Source organism: Loxodonta africana, chromosome 20 (assembly GCF_030014295.1).
Source record: "Loxodonta africana isolate mLoxAfr1 chromosome 20, mLoxAfr1.hap2, whole genome shotgun sequence".
In the NCBI taxonomy this organism is placed as follows: Eukaryota; Metazoa; Chordata; class Mammalia; order Proboscidea; family Elephantidae; genus Loxodonta; species Loxodonta africana.
The window spans coordinates 61,306,930-61,331,162 of record NC_087361.1 but is presented as its reverse complement, the minus strand read 5'-3'; the positions used below and the strand labels follow the sequence as shown (position 1 = coordinate 61,331,162).

Here is a 24,233-nt window from a genome sequence, read left to right as displayed (position 1 = left end):
ATGTTGTCTTCTTTTACCTAATAACATCGCTGTTACCCTGTTTCAAGCATTTTTTTTTTTAATCTTGATTTTTTTTTTTTTGATTTCTCTTTCTGGGTTGCCCTCTGATTGCTGTGCCCAGTGTTCTAGTCTTAGGTTGATACTTGATATTATTGATTTTCTAACCAAAGAACCCCCTTTAGTATTTCTTGTAGTTTTGGTTTGGTTTTTACAAATTCCCTAAACTTTTGTTTATCTGGAAATGTCCTAATTTCACCTTCATATTTGAGAGACAGTTTTGCTGAATATATGATTCTTGGCTGGCAATATTTTCCTTCATTTTTTGAAATATGTCATTCCATTTCCTTCTTGCCTGCATGGTTTCTGCCGAGTAGTCCGAGCTTATTCTTATTGGCTCTCCTTTGTAGATGATTTTTCTTTTATCCCTAGCTGCTCTTAAAATTCTCTCTTTATCTTTGGTTTTGGCAAGTTTGATTATAATATGTCTTGGTGACTTTCTTTTAACATTTACCTTATGTGGAATTTGATGAACATCTTGGATATATACCTTCTAATTTTTCATGATATCAGGGAAGTTTTTTGCCAACAAATCTTCAGCAATTTTCTCTGTATTTTGTGTTATCCTTCCCTGTTCTGGTACGCCAATCACTCGTAGGTTATTTCTCTTGATAGAGTCCCACATGATTCTTAAGGTTTCTTCATTTTTTAAAAATTCTTTTATCTGATTTCTCTTCAAATATATTAGTGCCAAGTGCTTTATCTTCAAGTTCAGAAATTCTGCCTTCCACTTGCTCAAATCTGCTTCTCTGACTTTTTATTGAGTTGTCTACTTCTGTAATTTTATTGTTAATCTTCTGAATTTCTGATTGCTGTCTGTCTATGGATTTTCCCAGCTTATTAAATTTTTCATTATTTTCCTGGATAATCTTTTTAATTCCTTCAGTTGCTTTACCTCTGCGTTCCTTGGCTTGTTCTGCGTATCGCCTCGTTTCTTTCCTGATGTCTTGAAGGGTTCTGTATGTTAATCTTTCGTATTCTGCATCTGGTAATTCCAGGAAGGGACTTCCATCCAGAAGATCCCTTGAATCTTTGTTTTGAGAGCTTGTTGAGGCGGTCACGGTCTGTTTCTTTATGTGGCTTGATACTGACTGTTGTCTCTGAGCCATCTATAAGTTATTGTATTAGTTTATTTTATGTTTGCTTACTGTGTCATAGCTTTTTGCTTTGTTTTGTTATGATATGCCCAAATGGGTTGCTTGAGTGAGATAGCTTGATTATTTTCACCTTTGGAGCTCTGATACCCTGTCCCTATATGGCTAGAGCTGTTATCAGGTATATCAGTCTAGGATTACCTTCACTTTTCTTATATGAATTCAGCTCATGTGTCCAGGTAGCTGGTCATCAAGTGTGTGGTATAGGCTTTGTCCTACAGTCTTAGAGGGGCAGGGGTGATTGGCGTAGGTACTGGTATCTGGTTGCAGCAGGGGGTCACACTCTGAACAAGGCAGGGGGCTGAGAATCATCCCCTATGTGTCTCTGAGTAAAGCATGTCTTTCTGCACTAGAGCATACAGGTGGGTAGATTCTGCAAATGGACCGTGGGCACCCAATGTTTTTGGTTGTAAGGACTGAGAGGTACCAGTTATCCTTGAACCGCTGTCGCAGGTGGGTGGGTGACCTAAGTAGAGGTACCAGTCCTTAGGCCCCTGATGTGGGTAGGTGAGGACCTTGTTTAATAGGCAAAGCAATGTCAAACATCAAACACCCACCTCTCTGCTGCACAGCTGAAATGGTCGGAGTGTGCCAACAAAGGCCTATTCTCCTGAAATAGCCCCACATAGGTCCATGCAGAGGGGAAAGGTACTCAAAGTCCTGAACTCCCCCGGTTAGTGGAGCTGGCAAATTATCTTTTCCCCTAATTGCAAATTTATTCCTTCTCTATGGCTGGGAGGATGGCTCTAGGCACTCAACAGGGCCTATCTCAGGCCCAGGGAAGTCAGGTGCTGAAGCCAGCTTGGGAGCGGGGGTGGGAAGCGGTAAAATATACACAAGCACTTAGCTTTTGCCGAGAGCGCCGTTCTTCTCTGGTTCCAGAAGTGTGAGTAGGCTGTGTGGCTGGCCGCCTCTCCCTGAGAAGACTGCGGCCAAATGCTAGTACCAGCCTGCCGCCTCCACTCAGCGAATGGTGCCTGAGGACTCCTGGTAATTCAGGTCCGGTAGCTCCTCTCTGCTTCTGAACTGTCTTTTCCTCCCCTGCACCACAGTTCGTTTTCTAAGCTTGCCTTAGATGTTCAGGGCTCCTAGCTTGTCATAAATATATTCATTTCACTTGTTTTTTTGGGTATTTGTTGTAAAGAGGGCTCGCTGGAAGCACCTGTCTATTCTGCCATCTTGGCTCTGCCTCTCAAATGACTGATTTTTTGAAAGTAGATGACCAGACCTTTCTTCCAAGGTACCTCTGGATGGACTCGAATAGCCAACCTTTCCATTAGCAGCTCAGCATATTGACTATTCGCACCACCCAGGGACTCCAAACCTTTGTTAAATAAGCCATTTTGTCCTCATTATCAAGCCCATTGTCCTTTATAAGATCTGTTGGGGGAGGGGAGCGGGGTAGTAAATACGAAAATTAATATTATTTTTTTCTAGGTTGAATCAGTAAATAACAAAAGAAACGCTGTCAAGACTTCTATTTGAAAAATAAAATGTTATTCTCTCAAATTCTTGGAATGAAGCTGAATTTCTCAAGATCTATTTTAAAATTTTTGTTTTTTTCTTATCTTGGAAGTAGCATATGCTTCTTGAAAGAAGACTTCTAAGCCAGAAAAAATATAAAAAGAAGAAAATTAAAATCTTCTACAGTTTCACAAGCCAAAGATACCCACTACAACATGTTAGTGAAGCTGCTTTTGAGCTTTTATTTCTGAATATTTTTTCCCACATAGCTGAGATCATATTGTATTTCAAATTGTATTTTACTTATCATAAGAATTTATAATATCATTTAAAATTCATTGTGAGCATTCTGAATGACTACACTCCCATTTCTTTTTAAGTGCTCTGAAATACGTGATCATTCAGAAAAATATTCATATGTTCTCTATGTGTCTGTCATTTTTATTTTCAATTACATATTCCTTCCTCTGAATCCTAAATCTTTGTCTTGGGCCCAGGCTTCTCTTTCCAGTTCCAGATCCAACTTTCTGAGTAACTACTGGATACTACACTTGGATTCTCCACTGGCCTTTAAATCCAACAAGCCAAAACCAAGCTCATCACCTTTCTCTCCCACAGACTCTTCCTTTTGACTTAACCTTTTTCTATTGCTGATGCATCCATTTCCCCACTCACCCAGATATGACAATTGCCTTTCTCACTTCCCTCTGTTTGCTCCCTATCTCCTACTATTGACAACCTTAGAGATTCTCCTTTCTGAATGTCTCCTCCTCCTCTCCCTCCAGTCTAGGGTTGTCAGATTTAACAAATAAAAACACAGGATGTGTAGTTAGATTTGAATTTCAGATTAATAATATTGTCAGTATAAGTATGTCCCATGCAATATTTGGGAAATATGCTGAAAATTATTCATTGTTTAAATGAAATTCAAATTTAACTTCACCCAACTTCATCCTGTATTTTAACTGGAAACCCCAAACCTGTCTGCATTTCTATGCCTGCACCTTAATATCTTGGGACTCTACCATAAGACATAGTCTGTGTTTCTACGTGTAATTATTTAATCTTCACAAATCACAGCTCTAACATCATAGTTTACTCACCACCTTCAGTGGCTCCATATTGCCTAGTTCTCATGCTTATAGGTCTGCTTCTCCAGTGCCATGTCCCCTCTACTCCTCTCAGGGGTCACAGCTCCACCTCAAACACTGGTCTTGTGGTTAAAAAACACATCCCACCCTTTCCTTCTCCAAGTCTTGGCTTACACCTTTCTATCTGGATTCCATACCTCATCTGCCCAAATCCTAACTTCTACTCTACAGAGCCACCACCCAAGGTTAGAGCTTCATCATCTTGTATTCAGAGTACTAGCAAGTTTATTCCCATGGCATTACTATTTTGGCATATCAGAAAGTTGAAAATTGAACATTAAGCTAATGTAATTAAAGGCCCCCCTACCTGTGCTTCCCTGCCATTCATCATCTTACCCCATTCCACAAAACCATTAAATGGTGACTGCCTAAAGCTATGTTTCACCAAGTGTAGTCCTCCAACCCCCTGCATCAGAATCACTTTGGAGGTTTGTTAAATAGTGCACATTTCTAGGCTCCAACCTAGAGCTCCAGAATCAGAATCTGTGGGGAAGCAGCCTGGTCATCTGCATTGTGAAAAAGCTTTCCAGGTGAGTTATATGCTGTTGTGGATTGAACTGTACCTTCTAAAAATGTATGTTAACTTGACCAGGCCATGATTCCCAGTATTGTATGGTGGTCCTTACTTTTGTGATCTGATAAGCCTATGTGTTGTAAATCCTAACCTCTATAATGTTAATGAGGCAGGATTAGGGGCAGTTATGTTAATGAGGCAGGACTCAATATATAGGATTAGGCTGGATCTTCAGTCAATCTCTTTTGAAACATAAAAGAGAGAAGCAAGTAGAGAGGAAAGAGACCTCATATCACCAAGAAAGAAGACCCAGGAGAGAAGTGTGCCCTTTGGACATGGGGTCCCTATGCAGAGAAACTCCTAGATTCAGGGGAAGACTGATGACAAGGAGCCTCTCCCAGATCCAACAGAGAAAGAAAGCTTTCCCCTGGAGCTGGCGCCCTGAATTCAGACTTCTAGCCCCCTAAACTGTGAAAGAATAAATTTCCCTTTGTTAAAGCCATCCACTTGTGGCATTTCTGTTGTAGCAGCACTAGGCAATTAAGACATAATGCTCACTAAAGTTAAGAACCATGACCCAAATGTAAAGTCTACTCAGAATGCCCTACTCACACCGATCCCTGAATGTGCCACATGCATTCCTACCTCTAATACCTCTAGATGCTCAAGTTGTTCTTCCTGCTTCAAGGCCCAGCCTATCAAACTCCAGAGCCCAGTTCACATTTTACTTCTTCCATGAACACTCTCCTGCTCACTCCAGGAAGTCTATAGAAAGAACCTGTGATACTTACTGTCACTAATCATGCATTTGTCTCCCAAAATGGGAGAGAAATTTCCTCCAAGACAAAGATTTTCTCTGCACCACCCTCAAATAATCTGCTGTGGTAGTTTCTAAACAAACAGATGCTGCACTAATATCCAACCAAGGTCAAGGTACTGAAAGAAGCTAACTATCTAAGGAAAGATGAATGGCTTCAAAATTATGAACTGGGAGAAAAAGGTGTTCCATTAAAAAAAAAAAAACAAGAAGACAGACTTCACCTGCAAACAAGCATTTAAACCTTTACCTGTACATTTAAGGAGCAGGTACCCATAAACCCTGACACAATCAAAAGAGACTGCAAGAATAAACTTAACTGAGACAATCTGTACCACATGGGCCAGGGCCTGCCCAGCTTCCTCAATCCCCTTCCCCAAGGCTACTTCTCCTCCTTGAACAGGTTCTGGCCCGTCCTTATGTCAAGAAGAGCCATGTTGACAGCCACGCCTAGATTTGTTACAAAAAGACACTGCAAACTCAACAGAACAAATCCCTCATTTTTCCTCTTCTTCCTTCTTCTCCTTTCCCTCCTTCTCTGATCCTACTGTCTATCCAGTCATGGCTAGAAACTATTCTGTCTCCCTCATCACCCACATTCTGGGGCTTCTTCCTCCCTTGATATCTCTGGACTCTGGCTTTTCTTCCCCATATCCTTTCTACCACCTTACTCGGGGCCTCACCAGCTAACCTCCTAGCTAACCTCCTGCCTCTGTATTGTGGAACCCAAATCTTCATGTCATTCATTGTTTAAAATTCTCTCTGGACCCTTCATCCCTACAAAGTAAAGTCTAGACCTTTACTCTGGCCCTTCATGACCCAGGCTCTGCCTGTCTTTCGGTTCAATTCAATTGAACAAACAGCCCCTGGCGCCCTCCTTGTGCTGGGCCCTGGAATGTGCTGGATGCTCCAGAACTGGAATCAAAGAAGCTCAGGCTCATAGAGAGAAAGAGATGTGTAATCATTCAAATGATGCAGTGTGACGGCCTCAGCAGAACCCACAGAAGGCCTTCAGAGATACTTATCCAGTCGTGTGATTCCTGCAGGGAGTCAGTGCAGAACAAGGGCCACAGTTAAGCCTCCATCTCCTGGTCCAGGGTTCTTTCACTGCTTGATGCAGCGGTCCAGGGTTCTTTCACTGCTTGATGCAGCCTGACCAATAAGACTTCCGTATTATTGGTGAGAATATGGAGAAATTGGAACCCTCATCCAATGCTGGTGGGATTGTAAAATCTTATAGCAGCTGCAGAAAACAGTTTGGTGATTCCTCAGAAAATTAAACGTAGATTTACCATATGATCCTGCAATTCTACACATAGGTATATACCCAAAAGAATTGAAAGCAGGGTCATAAACAGATGCTTGTACACCAATGTTCACTGCAGCACTATTCACAATAGCCCAAATTTAGTAACAGCTGAAATGTCCATGAACAGGTGAATGGATAAATAAAATGTGGTGTATACCTACAAGGAAATATTATTCAAGCATAAAGATAATGAAGTCCTGATACATGCTCCATATGGGTGAACCTTGGAAACATTATGCTGAGTGAAATAAATCAGCCACAATCATCACAGATTCCATATACCTTATTTGCCTAGTCCCACTCAGTCATTGTGTGTCAGCCGTGAAGAGCATGACTAGAACGGCCGTATTAAGTAATTCATTACACTGCAGTGAATCAGACTATGGCTAGAAGGGCCATATTAAGCAATTCATTGCACCGCATACATTGATAGTGAGAATGTGAAATGGTGGTTACACAGTGGGACTGTGGTATATCCATACCATGGAATACAACTCAGTACTTAAAAGAAACAAACTACTGATTCACTGTCATTTTATTTTTTAGTGGAAGAGAATAGGATCTAATCGAAAATATCAGGTTGCATTTCATGTAACAAGAGTAAACATCCAATTTTACGTATAACTGTGTGTGCAGGTGTGTATATTAGTTTGCAACATAATATGTATTTTGTATATGGGTTATAGTCAAGAAAGTTTGAAAAACACAGTTCTAGAGGACTCTCATTAGAAAGAGTTCTATTTTTTATGATTACTAAACACATCCAGCTATGAGTACTGACCTTTTTCCTCATTCTTGGAGTCTGTGCTAAAATTAAACAGAGAAAGGGGCTGGAATACAAGAACTGGAAGGAGAAAGCCAATTAGCAGAAGGCAGAATACAAATGAGTGAACTATTAACAAGAGACAAGTGAGCAAAGGAATGAGATAGATAAGCTCTGAGTTTTTTTCTATAGCTTCCTGCTTTATACTAAGTAAGGATTCCCTGGATAGTCTCCTTCCTCACTGGAGCACTGGATACACAGTGGTGTTGTCATTACTGTTGTTGGACGCCACTGAGTCGGCCCCTAACTCATGGCAACCTCATGCACAATGAAATGAAATGCGCCCGGTCCTGTACCTTCACCATCCCCATGATAGGTTAGGGATTGGACTGTTGTGATCCATTGGTTTTGTTTAGCTTTTTTTTTTTTTTTTTAATGTTGGTAAATTTATAGGTAACAAAACATTTACCGTTTCTATATTCTTCACATATGCAGTTCAGTGACATTGGTTACATTCATCGTGTTTTCAATCATCACCATTAATAGTTTCCGAATTTTTCCATCACCATTAACATAAGCTTGGTGTTCCCTAAGTATTGTGCCCTCCCTCCTCGCTCCCTCTCATTCACCCCTGGTAACCACTAATAAACTTCGATCTCTATACACTTGTCTATCCTACATATTTCATGTGATCCATGGCTGATTTTCAGAAGCAGATCGCCTGATCTTCCTTTAGTCCATCTTAATCTGGAAGCTTTGCTGAAACCTGTTTTGCATCATAGCAACACACAGGCCTCTGCTGGCAGACAGGTGGTGGCTGCACATGAGGTGTATAAGCTGAGACTCCAACCTAGGTCTCCCACATGAAAGGCAAGAATTCTACCACTGAACCACCACTGTCCCCAGATACACAGTAGCTGCTCACTAATCCTCCAAATAAATGATCTTCCTGTAGTACCTCCAGTCTCTCTATGTCAACACTTAGCGTGGGGTGTGATTGTTGCCATTTTAATGCCAGTCTCCTCCACTGGCAGAAGCTCCTTGAAAGCAGGGATAGTGTTTAGGCCCATGCCTATATCCCCATTCCTATGACAGTGTCTGGCAGATAGTAGGAACTCAGTAAATCTTGATTGATTGAAATGACGGGTTTCAAATGGCAATAAAGATCTAGTTCTAACAGCCACTTGATGCTTGAGCCCCCTTTGCAAGGACAAACTGATTTCAGATCATGGAGCAAACAATATTAGAGAAAAACAACAATAACAAAACTCTGAACTTAAGCTTTCAGACAGAAAATAGCTTGGAATCTATAATGCCTTTTGACTCAGAGCTCAGATTGACTCCAAGGACTTGTCTCATCCTTATATAGAGTAAGAGCTTCTTGAAATGTGACAGGCTTTTCAGGAAACTGAGTTTGGGCCTACTTTTTGGGCCTAGCTTGTTTCCTAGAGACACAAAGGAGATGCCTTCTTCAGTATCTACAGCTTGAGAGCAGCAACCACTTTGAATTAGAAGCTGCTGAGCTATTTCCAAGGTCCTGCTCCCATCGATAGCTGGTGTAGGCAGGATGCCCAAGAGTGTCCGAGGCAGAGGGCTAGATCTAGAGAAGCAGCCAATTGACCAAGTAAATCAGCAATGACCGAAGCCCTGGTTGCTGCCTCCAGGAAGCACAAGCTGATGGGAAATGAGAAGAGGCTTCAAAGTGGCTGTTTGCCCTCCTCAGCACTCTTTAGCTCTGTCAGACCTCCAGCCTGAGTCTAGGTGTCCCAGCCAAGCTCCTAATAGCTCAGCCGTTTAAGGCAGGTCATTAAGGATGTCCTGTGTGTGGACATGGACAGGTGGCGGTGCTGGTTCCTAGACTAGACTCCTTGGAAAGGTGAGTTATCAGTGGGAAGATGGGGGAAAGACAATTCAAATCTCATACTCTATACCAGAGCCCACTCAAATTCAAATATAAAGAAGACTTACTGGTCACTAGTCACTCTTCTCACTCAGGCAAACATTCAATGGAAAGCCCTCTTTCTGAAGGACACTGATGAGTATTAAAGGTAGAAATAAAATACCCTTTCCTTTCAGATACACTAAAGCAATGGCTTTGACCTTCATGTGTCTGTTCCTTAAACAGTCAAATATCACTTCCCTGTGGATGGGGAAGGCAAAGAACAGAATAATTGGTCCGCAGAGTTCAGTGGATACCACAGAATCCAGAACACTTATTTTACCAAATGGTTTCAGCCTCCATCCCCTACCCCATCTCTATCCGCATCTCCCTCTGACCACCTGTGAGCACATGTGAAGGAATATAAGTCCTATATATTTGACCTGAACAGAATGAATTCAAGTGGATAAGTTGGCTTGGGGTCAGATAAGCAAGAAGGGAGCTATCTTGTGCACTCAAAAGTAAAGCAGGAACAAAGTTTGGGCATTTTTTTCTTTTTGAATACTATCTATGTATTATTATTATTATTATTTTTATGTATCTACTGGGGACATTAGCGTTTCAGTGGTAAAATTCTCACTTTCCATGTGGGAGGCCTGAATTTGATTCCTGGCCAATGCACCTTATGTGCAGCCACCACCCATCTATCCGTGGAGGCTTACGTGTTGCTATGATGCTAAAGAGGTTTCTGTGGAGCTTCCAGAATATGATAGTTGGAAGAAAGTCTTAGTGGTCTACTTCCTAAAATCAGCCAGTGAAACCCTATTGATCACAACGGTTTGATCTCACTGAGCGTGGGGTCAACCACAAGTCTGCGGCAACTCAACAACAGCTAATAGCAACGTGTGTCTACTTAGGTTTCAATTTAAGTTACAACTTCCGTGTAATTTAATCTCTCCCTACCTCAGTTTCCTGTAAAATCACATGTAAGTGAGAAAACTTATATCTAAAATGTCTTGCAGTGCTTGAAACTTAATGTCAGCAAAATACATTATCATTTAGACTGCAGTATTGCAAAACATATGAGAACAGAGGTTTTGGAGTCAGAGGTATTCCAGGATGATGGCTCCATGGACTTCGTCAGCCGTGATGTTTTGGAAAATTCCCTTAACTTCTCTGAGCTTTAATTGTTTCATCTACAAAATGCAAAGAGTAAAACCAACGCATAGGGTTGCTGTAAAGGATTAAATGAGAATTTGTATGTAAAACGCCTGGCACAGAATATATGACCCATAAATGGTGTCTGTTTTTATGGCTGTCTACCCTTCAAGCGGTGGACCTGTCCCAATAAAGAGCTGTTGTGGAGTTACCTCAGCCAATCAGATGAATCTCTCAAAGGCCACTGATGCTCAACATCTCAAATGTCAACATGTCCCCCAATGGCCCTGTCCCTGCTCCTCCTCCTGTGTCCTCTGTTACAGTGAATGGCCCACCACCTCCCCATTATCCAAGTGAGAAATCTTGCAGTCCTCCTTGACTGCTCCCTCTTCCCCCATAGCAAATCTGTCACCAGGTTCTGTCGATTCTATTTTTTAAATATCTTCACTCCATCTGCCTCTCTCCATCTGCTCACCACCATGTTAGTTAAGGCCATCATTAACTTACACCTAGATAACATGTCTCCAAACTTTTCTCCCTGCCCCAGCCTTTCCCCTTCAACCCACTCTCCAAGCTGCAACTCTAGTCAGCTTTCTAAAATCTGGTCATAACTCTCCTCTGCTTTAACCCTTCATTGACTCCCCCAACTAAAATCAAAGCCCCTTCACCTGGCTGACAGAGCCTGCCATGATCTGCCTCGTGCTTAGCTCCCTCACCAACCTCATCTGCCATGATGTCCCTTCTTATTCTGTGTGCTCCAGCCACATTGAATTACTTGCAGTTCCTCAAATGAACTGTATTGCACTCCCCCTTGCCCCCGCTCCCCGCCACAGGGCTTCACACTTGCTTTCCCATCTACTTAGAATATTCATTCTTCCCTTCTCTTTACACTAACTCACTCTCAACTTTTAAATTTCATCTTAGGTGTCATTTCTTTCAGGAAGCTTTCCTGACACTTGAACACTGGGTTAGATACCACTGTACTCACTGTATTGCAATTATCTGCTTAACTGTTCACCTCTCTCTGTAGGCCGGGAGCCCCTTGAGGACAAAACCCATTTTTGTCACTGAAACACCCCAGGGGCCTCCAAAAATGACTTGCCTCAAACAGGCACTCAAATATAGGCACTGAAATATGTGTTTGTCAGATAGCTGGATTAATGCTAACAATTGGCCTTACCGCACAGAGCAATCTCTGGTTGACGGCGGCAGTGGCATTGAGCTGCCCAGTAGCTAAGCCAACCCCAGGCATCAAAGGTTTCCAGCAAAGGCAACACCTACCTAAGATGGCCACCACCTCATCATCCTGGATCACCTCCAGGGAGCCAGAGACCACAAAGCAGAGGCTGTCGACGCTCTCGCCCGCATGGTAGATAAGATCCCCCGGGGCACAGTGCACAGTCTGGAACTCCATGGCCAGTGCACGCAGGCAGCCGTCGCTGGCCAGCCGGAAGGCTGGGTGTTCCTTGAATACCTTGCGGTTCAGGTGCACGCAGATGTCAGCTCTCATGTCCTTGGGGCAGATCTGCAGGACCTGGCCGGGCACAGGAAGAAACAGCATCAGGGTTCTGCTGAGGCCTCCAGCCCATTGCCTCTTAAAACCCAGGTCATAAGCAACATCCACTAGACCAGATAAACTCTTCTAGTCACCAGTGAACAGGACAGCCAAAGACACTGCCCTTGGGAAGCTCACATGCCTGTTAGTTGCTGTCAAGTCAACTCATGACGACCCCACGTGTGCCTAATAGAACTGTGCTGATAGGGTTTTCAAGACTGTGACCTTTCAGAAGCAGATCACCAGACCTGTCTTCTAAGGAGCATTTGGGTAGGTTTGAACCACCAACATTTTGGCTCATAGCCGAGCACTTAACTCTTTGTGCCACCCAGGGCTCCACACCAGCAGCATAGCAAACACAAAGGCTCTGAGGGGGACTGAGGGGCAAGGAGTAGCAGATAAGGTTCAGAAAAAATGCCAAGCTCAAGAGCATACAGAGACCTTAGGATACGATAAGGCTTTTGATTTGATTTTGAGTGTGATAGGAAAAAGCAAAGGATTTTGAACAGAGAAGTGCAGGACATGACCTGAATTACATTTTAAAAGGATTGTTACAGCTACTGAGTGGGGTAGAGTGCCAAGTGTAGGGTGGCAAGAGTGGAGGCAAGGGCTCCAGTTAGGTTGCTCCTGCAGCAGTCCAGGAGAAAAATGATAAAGACTTAGACTGGGATGCTGGCTGTAGAGCCAGGGGGAAGTGGTCACATTCAGAATATATGTTCAAGACAGAGCTGGCACAATCTGTTGATGTACTCAATAGGAGGTATGATTTAAAGAGGTGTAAGGTAACAGATACTGAGCACTTACTGTGTGCCAGGCACTGCTAAGCACTTCTGAGTCATTCATTCATTTAATCCACATTTATCAGGCACCTTATTGCATGCTGGGCATTATGCTAGGCTCTGAGGATGGAGCAGTGAACAAACTGGACATAAATTCCTGCCCTCATGTAACCTACCATCTAGTGGGAAGACACAAATAATAAGCAAAATAAATAAGATAAAATGTGGTGGTAAATTCTAAGGAGAACAATGAAGAAGGGAAAAAGAATAGGGAAAGGCAGGGAAGATTGCCATTTTACATTTTAAATGTACATTAGCTGATTTAATGCTCACATAAACCCTATGATGTAAATGCTATTATTATGCCCAGATTACAGATGAGGAAACTGAGGCACAGAGAAGTTAAATACTTTACCCAAAGGTTCTCATCCAGGAAATGGCAGAGCTGGGATCTCCAAGTAGGTAGTCTGACTAGAGAGTCCAGTTTAGACACTAACCAATTCCTATAATATGTAACTAGTCAAAACCAGCAGGATTATAATTTCACCCTCAAAAACAAAAAAAGAAAAAGAAAAATTTGTTGCCCTGGATTTGATTCTGACTATAGTGACCCTACAGGATAGACTAGAACTGCACCTTAGGGTTTTCAAGGAGTGGGTGGTGGATTTAAACTGCCGACCTTTTGGTTAGCAGCTGAACAGTTAACCACTGCACCATCAACATCCCAAAATTAAAGGCAAAATAAGTGAAGAAATTCTCAGGCTTTTCAAGAGGGAGAAGCATTTTCCTGGACAGTTTCTGCAAGAAACCACTGTATGGCTCCTTACACACCAAGTATTAAGTGACACAATAGATACCTTCAACTGGACTTTTCCAGAGAAATCAGGAGTGTTTCTAAAATACAGGTTTCATTTCTCCCATCCTAGCCTGTGAACAAAGCTGGGAGCATAAAATCAAACGTGCTCAATGAAGATACTTCCTTGAGTGGCTGGGTTCTTCCCCATTCAGCTTATCTGCCTTAGCATAACCCATTTGCCTCTGCATCTAGGGCTCATCCTTGAACTTGGAGGTCCCTCAGCCTCCTTCACAATCCAGCTGAAATCTCTCCTTGCCTAAGAAGGCCCCTCTCGTATCCCCATCTTTCTCTGGGGCCCCTGTGCTTTGCATGGAGTCATAGCAGTGGAAAGAGTTACTTTAATTGCTCTACACCTCAGTTTCTCCTGTAAAACCCAGACTACTAACATGGACTCGGAGTCCCTGGGTGAAGCACATGGTTAACGCGCTCAGCTACTAATTAAACGTTGGAGGCTCAAGTCCACCCAGAGGTACCTCAGAAGAAAGACCTGGTGATTTACTTCCCTAAACATCAGTCATTGAAAACCCCATAGAGCACAGTTCTACTCGGACACATACGGGATTGCCATGAGTTGGAATTGACTTGCCAGCCACTGGTTTGGTTTAACATTGACTTGCGATAATTAAATGAAATGACATCTACCAGCACACTATGCAGGACAGTGTCTGGCCCATAATAGGTCCCCTCTCTCTGTGTGCCTCAGGTCTTCTGCTCTCAGGCTGCAGGATGGCTAGGAAGTGAGTGGAGAGGGCCAACTGACCAAGGCAGGGAGGAAAGCTCAAACTTCCAGTGCTTGGGCAACATGATTGCTAAGTACTCTTTCATCGAGGCCCACTAAGGACAAGACTCTTGCACAACACAGACATAATTGGGTCCTCTGCTCTCCCAGCATAACACAGGGAGGGAGGGATGCCCCACATGTCATGTCAAAACTCTGCTCAGTGGTTCGGAATCAAGAGTTAGTCCCCAGGTGAGTTCACCTTCAAATATTTGGTTTCCCCTGGATGAAGCTTTGGTGGCACGGGCTGCTAGTAGAACAAGGCCTTGGCGCCGGGACAAGGTTTTATTCATGGGCACTGTTCTCAAAGCTGCCGGAGAGTATGTGTGAGGAGACAAGGGAAGCTGGAGTGCAGAAACTACAGACTGTCACGGCCTTCAGTCACCTCCATCGTCACCTCGGCTCTGCTGGCTCCACACTGGGGGTAGGTGGGAGGGCCCTGAATGGCTCTGCCTGAGAGAAGGCATCAGCTCTGAGAGCCCAGACCCCAAAGCCTTCCCAGGCCACATTCCCTGCTGCTTGGTTCTGAAGAGTTACCATCTTTGCTGTTCCTTGAGGGCCTTGGTGGCGACAGGGAGGTGTCACCAAAAAGTTGGCAAATGGAGCCTCCCCCTGGCTGGAAAGTGAGAATAGTGGTTAAAAGAACAGGCTTTAGGATCAGACAGATCTGAATACAAATCCTGGCTTTATCACTTAGAAGTCATGTGACATTGAAGCAATACTAAGCTTCTTTCCGGAGTCTTCATTTTCCAACTTGACTATAGAATTCTCCTGAGGATTCTGTGAGCCGTTGCTCACAAAACTCTGGCACAAATGCCGGGCATGCAGCCAGGGCTTAATACATGTGGACTATTGTTTTGTTGTTGTTATTGAAGCGGCAGCAGCAAGTCACCCTGAAGGAAGATTTGAAGTTCAGAAGGTCATAGCCAAAAGGGGCCTTACAGGTCATCTAGCTTCCAGGCATGCAGACCTGGAAACTGAGGCTCAGAGGGACAAACAACATGCTCAAGCTCAGAAACTAATTACTGATAAAACTGGAGATTCCCATCATCCCCTTGGCTCCTTTGGTTATCACTGACCCCTTCTGATCTCCAAGGGCATGGGCAGGACAGTCTCAGCTTAGAGGGCACTGAGTTTCTGGTAGTGTTGTTGGAGTAATTTGGAAAAAGACAGTGGTGTCGGTTGCACAACATGATGAAGGCAATTCATGTCACTGAACTGTACATGTAAAAACTGTCGAATTGGCAGATGATTTGTTATATATATGCATTTACCTCAATTAAGAAAAGAAGGGCATGGGGAAGGCGAAGCCAGGGAAAGACATGGGACCACAGTACTGGTCTGTCCCTAGCAGTTGCCTGACAGAAGCCAATGCCAGGAGGAGCAGTCACCCCAAGCCCTCTGGGCTCTGCAGTGAGTTTGTGGCTATTTCCCCTCAGAGCAAACCAGGACCTGGGGCAAATCCTAAAGTCCTTTAGGAGAGAGAGACAGTAGAAAAGGGGAGGGAGGGCAAGTAAATGCTGACTGGGCTGTTTCCTTTGGGCAGCTGCCCAGCCCAACTGTAGGGAGAGAAGGGAAGGATTTCTTCCCAGAAAGCCAGATTTTCAAAGGCATCCTGGCCCCCAGGAAAAGGAGTCCCTGGTGGAGAGATCAAAGTTCCTTTCTGATCCATCGGCTGCCAGGCACCCACCCAGCATGGGCCCTAGGGCACTGTTGAAACAGAAGAGCAGAAACAATGGGCTCCATCTGGGGCAGGTGGTTGGCAAAACCAGGGACTAAGTCCTGCTCTAAATTGATGCCCCGCACATCTGAGAAATGAGAGCCACTCCATTTGGACTCATCCTTCTTCCCTCCAGTAAATATAAATAATAATAAATATTAAGTAAATAACTTCCCTCCAGTTAAATAATAATAGTAACAAAAGAGTAATAGTAGGAAAAGCATAAGCTTTGGAGTCGGACAAAACTGGGTTCAAATCCTGGCTCTTTCATTTCTTAACTGTGTGACCTGAGGCAGTTACTAAATTCATTGGACCTCTGTGTCCTCATCTCTCCCTAGAAACAAAGGGGCTTCAAAGTTAGTGTGAAGCCTAAATGGGGTAATGTAGGTAAAGTACTTGTGCAGGGCCAGGCGTTAGGGTTAATGCAAAATATCTGTACTTAATGCACGTTTAAGAAATGACAGCTGGCACTGTGTCATTGTCCTTGTTGTTGTTATAATTGCTGATACTAGCCAAAGCAAATTAACATTCCTTTTAATGAGCGGTTTACATTCCCTTTTTAAATTGTCAACCCTCAATTGACTATTCCAATGGAGGAGGAGTAGGAGCATGGATAACCAATCCCAAACCCATTAGACACTGTTCTACTGCTATTCATAAGGTTTTTACTGGTTAATGCTTTACAGAAGTAGACTGCCAGGTCCTTTTTCCTAGTCTGTCTTAGTCTGGAAGCTCAGCTGAAACCTGTCCTCCATGGGTGACCCTGTTGGTATCTGAATACCAGTGGCATAGCTTCCGGCATCACAGCAACAGATAAGCCCCCACAGTACGACAAGCTGACAGACACATGGGGGGAAGACACTCAAAAGACGACTGGGGAAAAGCTGCTTCCTCAAAGTAGAGTCAACCTAAATGGCTTGGATGGAGTAAAGCTTTTGGGACCTTCATTTGCTGAGATGGTACAGCTCAAAATGAGAAGACACAGCTGCAAATATCCATTAATAATTGGAACCTGGAATTTATAAAGTATGAATCTAGGAAAATTGGAAATCATCAAAAATGAAATGGAACGCATAAACATCGATATCCTAGTCATTAGTGAGCTGAAATGGACTGGTATTGGCCATTTTGAATCAGACAATCATATAGTCTACTATACTGGGAATGACAACTTGAAGAGGAGTAATGTTGCATTCATCGTCAAAAAGAACATTTCAAGATCTATCCTGAAGTACAACGCTGTCAGTGATAGGATAATATCCATACGCCTACAAGGAAGACTAGTTAATACGATTATTATTCAAATTTACACACCAACCACTAAGGCCAAAGATGAAGAAACACAAGATTTTTATCAGCTTCTGCAGTCTGAAATTGATCGAACATGCAATCAGGATGCATTGATAATTACTGGTGATTGGAATGTGAAAGTTGGAAACGAAGAAGGATCAGTAGTTGGAAAATATGGCCTTGGTGACAGGAACAATGCTGGAGATCAAATGATAGAATTTTTCAAGACCAATGACTTCGTTGCAAATACTTTCTTTCACCAACATAAACGGAGACTATACACATGGGCCTCACCTGATGGAACACACAGGAACCAAATTGACTACATCTGTGGAAAAAGACGATGGAAAAGCTCAATATCATCAGTGAGAACAAGGCCAGGGGCCAACTGTGGAACAGACCATCAACTGCTCATATGCAAGTTCAAGCTGAAAGTGAAGAAAATCAGAGCAAGTCCATGAGAGCCAAAATATGACCTTGAGTATATCCCACCTGAATTTAGAGACCATCTCAAGAATAGATTTGACGCATCGAACATTAGTGACTGAAGACCAGATGAGCTGCGGAAGGACATCAAGGACATCATACATGAAGAAAGCAGGAGGTCATTGAAAAGACAGGAAAGAAAGAAAAGACCAAGATGGATGTCAGAGAAGACTCTGAAACTTGCTCGCTAACATCAAGCAGCTAAAGCAAAAGGAAGAAATGATGTAGTAAAAGAATTGAACAGAAGATTTCAAAGGGCGGCTTGAGAAGACAAAGTATTACAAAGACATGTGCAAAGAGCTGGAGATAGAAAACCAAAAGGGAAGAACATGCTCAGTGTTTCTCAAGCTGAAAGAACTGAGGAAAAAATTCAAGCCTCGAGTTGTAATAGTGAAGGATTCTATGAGCGATGCAGGAAGCATCAAAAGAAAATGGGAGGAATACACAGAGTCATTATACCAAAAAGAATTAGTCGATATTCAACCATTTCAAGAGGTAACACATAATCAGGAAGCAATGGTACTGAAGGAAGAAGTTCAAGCTGTACTGAAGGCATTGGCAAAAAACAAGGCTCCAGGAATTGACGTAATATCAACTGAGATGTTTCAACAAACAGATGCAGCACTGGAGGTGCTCCCTAGTCTATGCCAAGAAATATGGAAGACGGCTTCCTGGCCAACTGACTGGAAGAGATCCATATTTATGCCTATTCTCAAGAAAGGTGATCCAACTGAATGCGGAAATTATAGAACAATATCACTGATATCACACGCAAGCAAAATTTTGCTGAAGATCATTCAAAAATGGCAGCAGTATAGTGACAGGGACCTGCCAGAAATCCGGGCAAGGGGTGCATTGAACATCTTGTGCTCCTTACCTTCTCTGTGTCAATGCCTCTGGACATGGACCAGGTGGACACGATATAATCCATGACTCGCTCACTCAGTCCTTTCGGCACCTGGTAAAGCTTTAGGAAGTCTCGAACACTGTTGAGCATCTCATGGTACCTGTTTGTGTTGGCGTACATCTGCTGGAAAATGGTCGTCACGTTCCCAAAGATGGTGGCATAGAGAAGTGCTAGAGGTGAGGAGGAGGAGGAGAAATAATATGTGAGTCATCTTTGAGTCAGGACCAAAGACAATTTGTTCAGAGCAGGCCAATGGCTAGTGCTGTCCTACCTCAGGGCAAATGGTCCAGATCCCATTTCAAGAGAAAAAAGAGTCCCCTGACACCAGGCCATGAGGATAAACATGTGCAATGCAAGATTAGGGTGCATGGGAGCAGGAGGACCAGGGCCAAATCTAGGAGACAGATAGAAGTAGGGGGCCACTCGTACTGATTCACTTGATACTTGTCACAAAAAGTTTGAGCTATGCCTGAGGCTGTCAGTCAAATGTGCTTCTATGTGCTCCATGGCTATCCAAACACAAAACCAAAATCTAAAACCAAACCCATTGCTGTCGAGTCAATTCTGACTCATAGTGACCCTGTAGGACAGAGCAGAATTGCCCCATATGGTCTCCAAGGCTATATTCTTTATGGAAGCAGACTGCCACATCTTTCTCCTTCAGAGTAGCTGGTGAGTCCAAGCCACCAACCTTTTGGTTAGCAGCAGAGCACTTAACCACTGTGCCACCAGCACATAATCTTTATCAAGGCCTTCTATGTACCAGGCATTGGTGATTCAGTGGTAGAATTCTCATCTTTGATGCCAGAGAGCCAGGTTCAAATCCTAGCCAATGCACATCATACACAGCCACCACCCCATCTGTCAGCAGAGGCTTGCTTGTTGCTTTGATGCTGAATAGGTTTCAGCAGAGCTTCCAGACTAAGACAGATTAGGAAGAAAGGCCTGATGATCTACTTCCAAAAATAAGCCAATGAAGATCCTATGGTTTGCAACAGTCTGATCTGCAGCCGATCATGAGGATGCCACAGGATCAGAAAGTGTTTTGTTACATTGTGCATGGGGTTGCCATGAGTGAGAGATTGACTCAATGGCAACTAATAACAATAACAAGCAATGTTCCAATCACTCTACTACCTGCTGGGCCCCCAAACCAAACCAAACCCATTGCCATTGAGTCAATTCTGACTCATAGAGAACATAGGGTTTCCAAAGAGGGGCTGGTGGATTCAAACTGCTGACCTTTTGGTTGGTAGCCAAGTTCTTAACCACAGCTGGGAAGAGGGTGGTAATTGAAACACTCAGTTTTGATCTCCATGGAGCAAATAATGTAGTGGGAGGGACAGACCTTGAATATACAATGACACATAAATGATACCAAGTCTACAGAGTACAATAAAGGATGTTATACCCTTGTTTTGCACTTATTGTTAAGGTGCATGTCAATGCAATAATCTGTTTCACTGTAATGTGGCTCCCGGGGGGAAAAGGCATAGCTTTGATGTGGCACGAATAAAATCAGGTCCCCAATGACCTGTAACAACTATATACTGTATGCTAAGATTCTTCCTCTGATATTAGTATCATGAAGACCACAGTCATCATAAAACCCCACCTTTACCTCCAACTCCCATTTGCCCTTGAATGCTGAGCACAAGCACCACCACTTCCAGAAAGTCTTCCAGAACACCCTCCTTCTATCTGCCGCCATGAGGGTAGCCATGGTCCGCCAGGCCTATTTCTATATTAGCTCACATTATTCCAAGTTGCAATCACATGCTTCTTTTTTGCCTGTGCCCTGACAGAGTATGAGTTGCTTGAGGGCTGGATCCATATTTTCCTTGTCATTGTATCCCCAGGGTCTAACACTATACCAATGCCCAAGGAATGTTTGTAAAGCCAATGAATTGCAAGCATTTTTGCTTTTTTTTTCAATTGAGGCGTTATTAACATACAATGAACTGTACATATTTAAAGTATATAGTTTTGTTTTGATATGTGTATATATCCATGAAACCATCATCACAATCAAGATAGTGAACACATCCATCACTCCAAAAAGTTTTGTCACGCTCTTTTTCACCCCTTTTCTCCCACCAATCCCCTCCTCACCCTCTCATCCCTCAGCAACCACTGATTTGCTTTCAGTCTGCATTTTCTAGAATTTTATATACATGGAATCATATATTATGTATTTTTTAAATATCTTTATTAACTTGTAATTCACATACCATAAGATGTATCTATTTAAAGTATACAATTCAATGGTTTTTAGTATATTTAAAGCTGTGTAACCATCACCACAACCCAAGTTTAGAATATTTCCACCAGCCCTAAAAGAAACCCTATGCCCACCTGCAATCACTCCCCATGCCCCTTCTTAACTCATCAGCCCTGAAATCACTGATCTACTTTCTGCCTGTATATATAAGGAGCACTGGTGGCACAGTGGTTAAAGCAATCCACTGCTAACTGAAAGGTTGGTGGTTTGAAACCACCAGCGGCTCCTTGGGAAAAAGATTTGGCAGTCTGCTTTCAAAGAGATTTACAGCCTCGGAAACCCTATGGGGTCACTATGAGTCAGAATCGACTCCACAACAGTGGGTTTTATTTTTTATTTTATCTTTTTTTATTCTGGGCATTTCTTTTATGAAATCACACAATATGTGGCATTTAGTGCCTGACTTCTTTCACGTAGAATGTTTTAAAATTTCATCCATGTTGTAACATGTATCAATACATCATTCCTTTTTTGTTTCTGAATAATATTCCATTGTAGGGATATTAAGGAGCCCTAGTGGCCCAAAGGTTAAGTGCTCGGCTGCTAACCTACCAGCCACACCAAGGGGAAAAAAGGCCTGATGATCTGCTCCTATAAAGATCACAGCTTAGGAAAACCTATGGGGCAGTTCTATTCTGTCCTATAGGGCTATCATGAGTTGGAATTAACTTGATGGCACCCAACAACAAAATATTAGACATTTTCTGTATGTATTCATCCGCTGAGGGACGTATGGGTTATTTCCCCTCTTTGGCTATTGCAAATAATTCTGCCACGTACATTTGTATACAAGTTCCCATGTGAACATATGTTTTCTATTCTCTTGGTTATATAGCCAGAATTGAAATTGCTGGGTCACATGGCAATCCTATGTTTAATATTTTGTAAAACTGCCAAATTGTTTTCCAAAGTGGCTGCACCATTTTACATTCCCACCAGCAGTGTATGAGGACTCCAAAGTCTTCACACTCTCATTAACACTTGTTATTGTCCATCTTTTTGATTACTGCCATCTTAGTAAGTGTGAACTGCTATCTCATTGTGGTTTTGAGTTGCATTTCCCCAGCAACTAATGATATTGACAGCTCTCCATGTGCTTATTGGCCATGTATATATCATCTTTGAGAAGTGTCTTCTCAAATCCTTTGCCCATTTCTAATTGGATTGGCTTTTCTTTTTTTGAGTTTTAAGAGTTCTTTACATATTCTGCATACACATCCCTTATCCAATATATGATTTGCAAATACTTTCTCCCATACTGTGAGTTGTCTTTTCACTTGTTTGATAGCATCCTTTGTAACAGAAGTTTTTCGTTTTGATGTAGTCCAGTGTATCTATTAAAAATTTTTTTTTCTTGATTGGCTTCTTTCGCTCAGCATAATTGTTTTCAGATTCATCCATGTCATTATACATGTCAATAATTTATTCCTTAATTTTTTTGTTTTTAAATGATTATAAATTCACAGTAGTTACGTAGGTAGTACAAAGAGATTTTGTGTATCCTTCACCTAGTTATCCCCATTGGTTACATCTTAAGTAACTATAGCAAATTATCAAAACAAAGAGACTGACATTGCTATAAATTATGTGTACAGTTCTGTGTCATTTTATCACATAGATTCATGTAACCACCACCGCATTTGAGATACGGAACTATTCCAGCAGCACGAAGATCTCCCTTGTGATATCCTTGTTAGTCATACTCACCCATATTATCCCTAACTCCTGGCAACCAGTAATCTGTTATCCTTTTTTATAATTTTGTCGTTTCAAGAATATTATATTCATAGAATCATACAGCATGTGACCTTTTGAGATAGGCTTTTTTCGCTTAGTATAATGCCCTTGAGGTCCATCCAAGTTGTGTGTATCAATAGTTCTTTTCTTTTTATTGTTGAATAATATTCCATTTTGTGGATGCACCACAATCATTTCTTCCAAACAACCTTATTCAGGACTCAGTTGACACACCCACTACAGGAGGGAAAAAATAAGAGAGAAAGCCACGGACCTAGAGGTAAGGGAAGAAAATCTTTAGTTTGATCTGTCGTGCTGGGTATGACCCCATCAAACACTGAGAGCACAAGCCACCTGAAGGGTACTGTAAATGAGGATCTCAGAAGGGCTACCAGCTCTGGTAAGGTACCAGGAATGGTGTCAATTCAAACAAAAGGAGCCAGAAAAAATGTAGAGTAGTCAAAGGCTTGAATGATGCAGATACGGGCTTTTCTCAACTTATAACAACCCCTGCCTCCTCCATGTCGGTCAGATGTCACTGCATATGCTCAGAGCCATCCTCCCAGGGCCTGGGCAGATGGCCTTGTGCCCAGTGAGGCTGACCCTAACTCAGGAATCCATACAGCAGGCCTGCCTCAGCTCTGACTGTTTTCTGATTCACAGGGAACCCAGGGCCTCGGGTCAAGAGCAGGGATGCCTTTCCCAGGATGGCTGACAGAAAATGAACTTAATCTTAAACTTAAAAAAAAGAAATAGTTACGCCAAATACAGTAAAAATAGCTTTTCCTGATCTGAGAGCCAGGCAGCAGGTCTGAGACACTGGAGTGCTGGTCAGGCTGTCAGGACAATGAGGCTACATCCACTATGTACGCCCATGGCTACTTGCATCCTAGCCTGCCTCTGAGGCTTCCGGGATGGTTAAGCATCCTCAGGAGGGCCTTATTCAATTACTATAACTATTATGAAGTACTACTATTATTAAAAATAAATAATTCCTCTCTCAATGTCCCTTCCCTGGTTTTATATAAAATGCGATTATATAATACATCATTTTATTTACTGATATCTAATATACAAAGCATAAGCCATTAAATACTCAAAACCCAACTGGGAATAAAGGGGGCATTGGTGGTTCAGTGGTAGAATTCAAGCCCCCAGCCAATGTACCTCAAGCGCAGCCACCCCCTGTCTGTCAGTGGAGAATTTCGTGTTGCAGTGATGCCACACATTTTTCACTGGAGCTTCCAGTCTAAGACAGACTATGAAGAAAGGCCTGGTGATCTACTCAGGAAAATCAGCCAATGAAAACCCTATGGATCACAACAGTGCGATCCCATAGTGCATGGAGTCGCCATGAATCAGGGGCTGACTGGACAGCAGCTAACAACAACTGGAAGAGAAGACATGAGTCCAGCTATCACCTTCATAGATCTATGAGTGTGCTTTGAGAAAGAGTGAGGGAGATGGTAAAGTCACTGTCATGAGAGTAAAGAAAGCCTGACCTCACAGCGCATAAGTTGACTTGGGTGACTCTAAATGTGGATTAATTGGGCCCTTCCATTTTGTAAAAGAAGTAAG

At 42.7% G+C, this 24,233-nt stretch overlaps 1 protein-coding gene across 2 annotated transcripts in view; it reads right to left on the bottom strand.

Moving 5' to 3' along the window:
* KCNH1 (potassium voltage-gated channel subfamily H member 1) overlaps positions 1–24,233 on the bottom strand; it is a 742,144-nt gene that overhangs the window by 176,277 nt on the left and 541,634 nt on the right. For both annotated transcript variants that reach the window (XM_003410287.3, XM_003410286.4), the window contains exons 8-9: positions 18,608–18,807; positions 11,548–11,800 (exon numbers count right to left, since the gene is read on the bottom strand). In XM_003410287.3, coding sequence (XP_003410335.2) covers positions 11,548–11,800; positions 18,608–18,807 — 453 coding nt within the window. The remainder of the gene's footprint in view (positions 1–11,547; positions 11,801–18,607; positions 18,808–24,233) is intronic.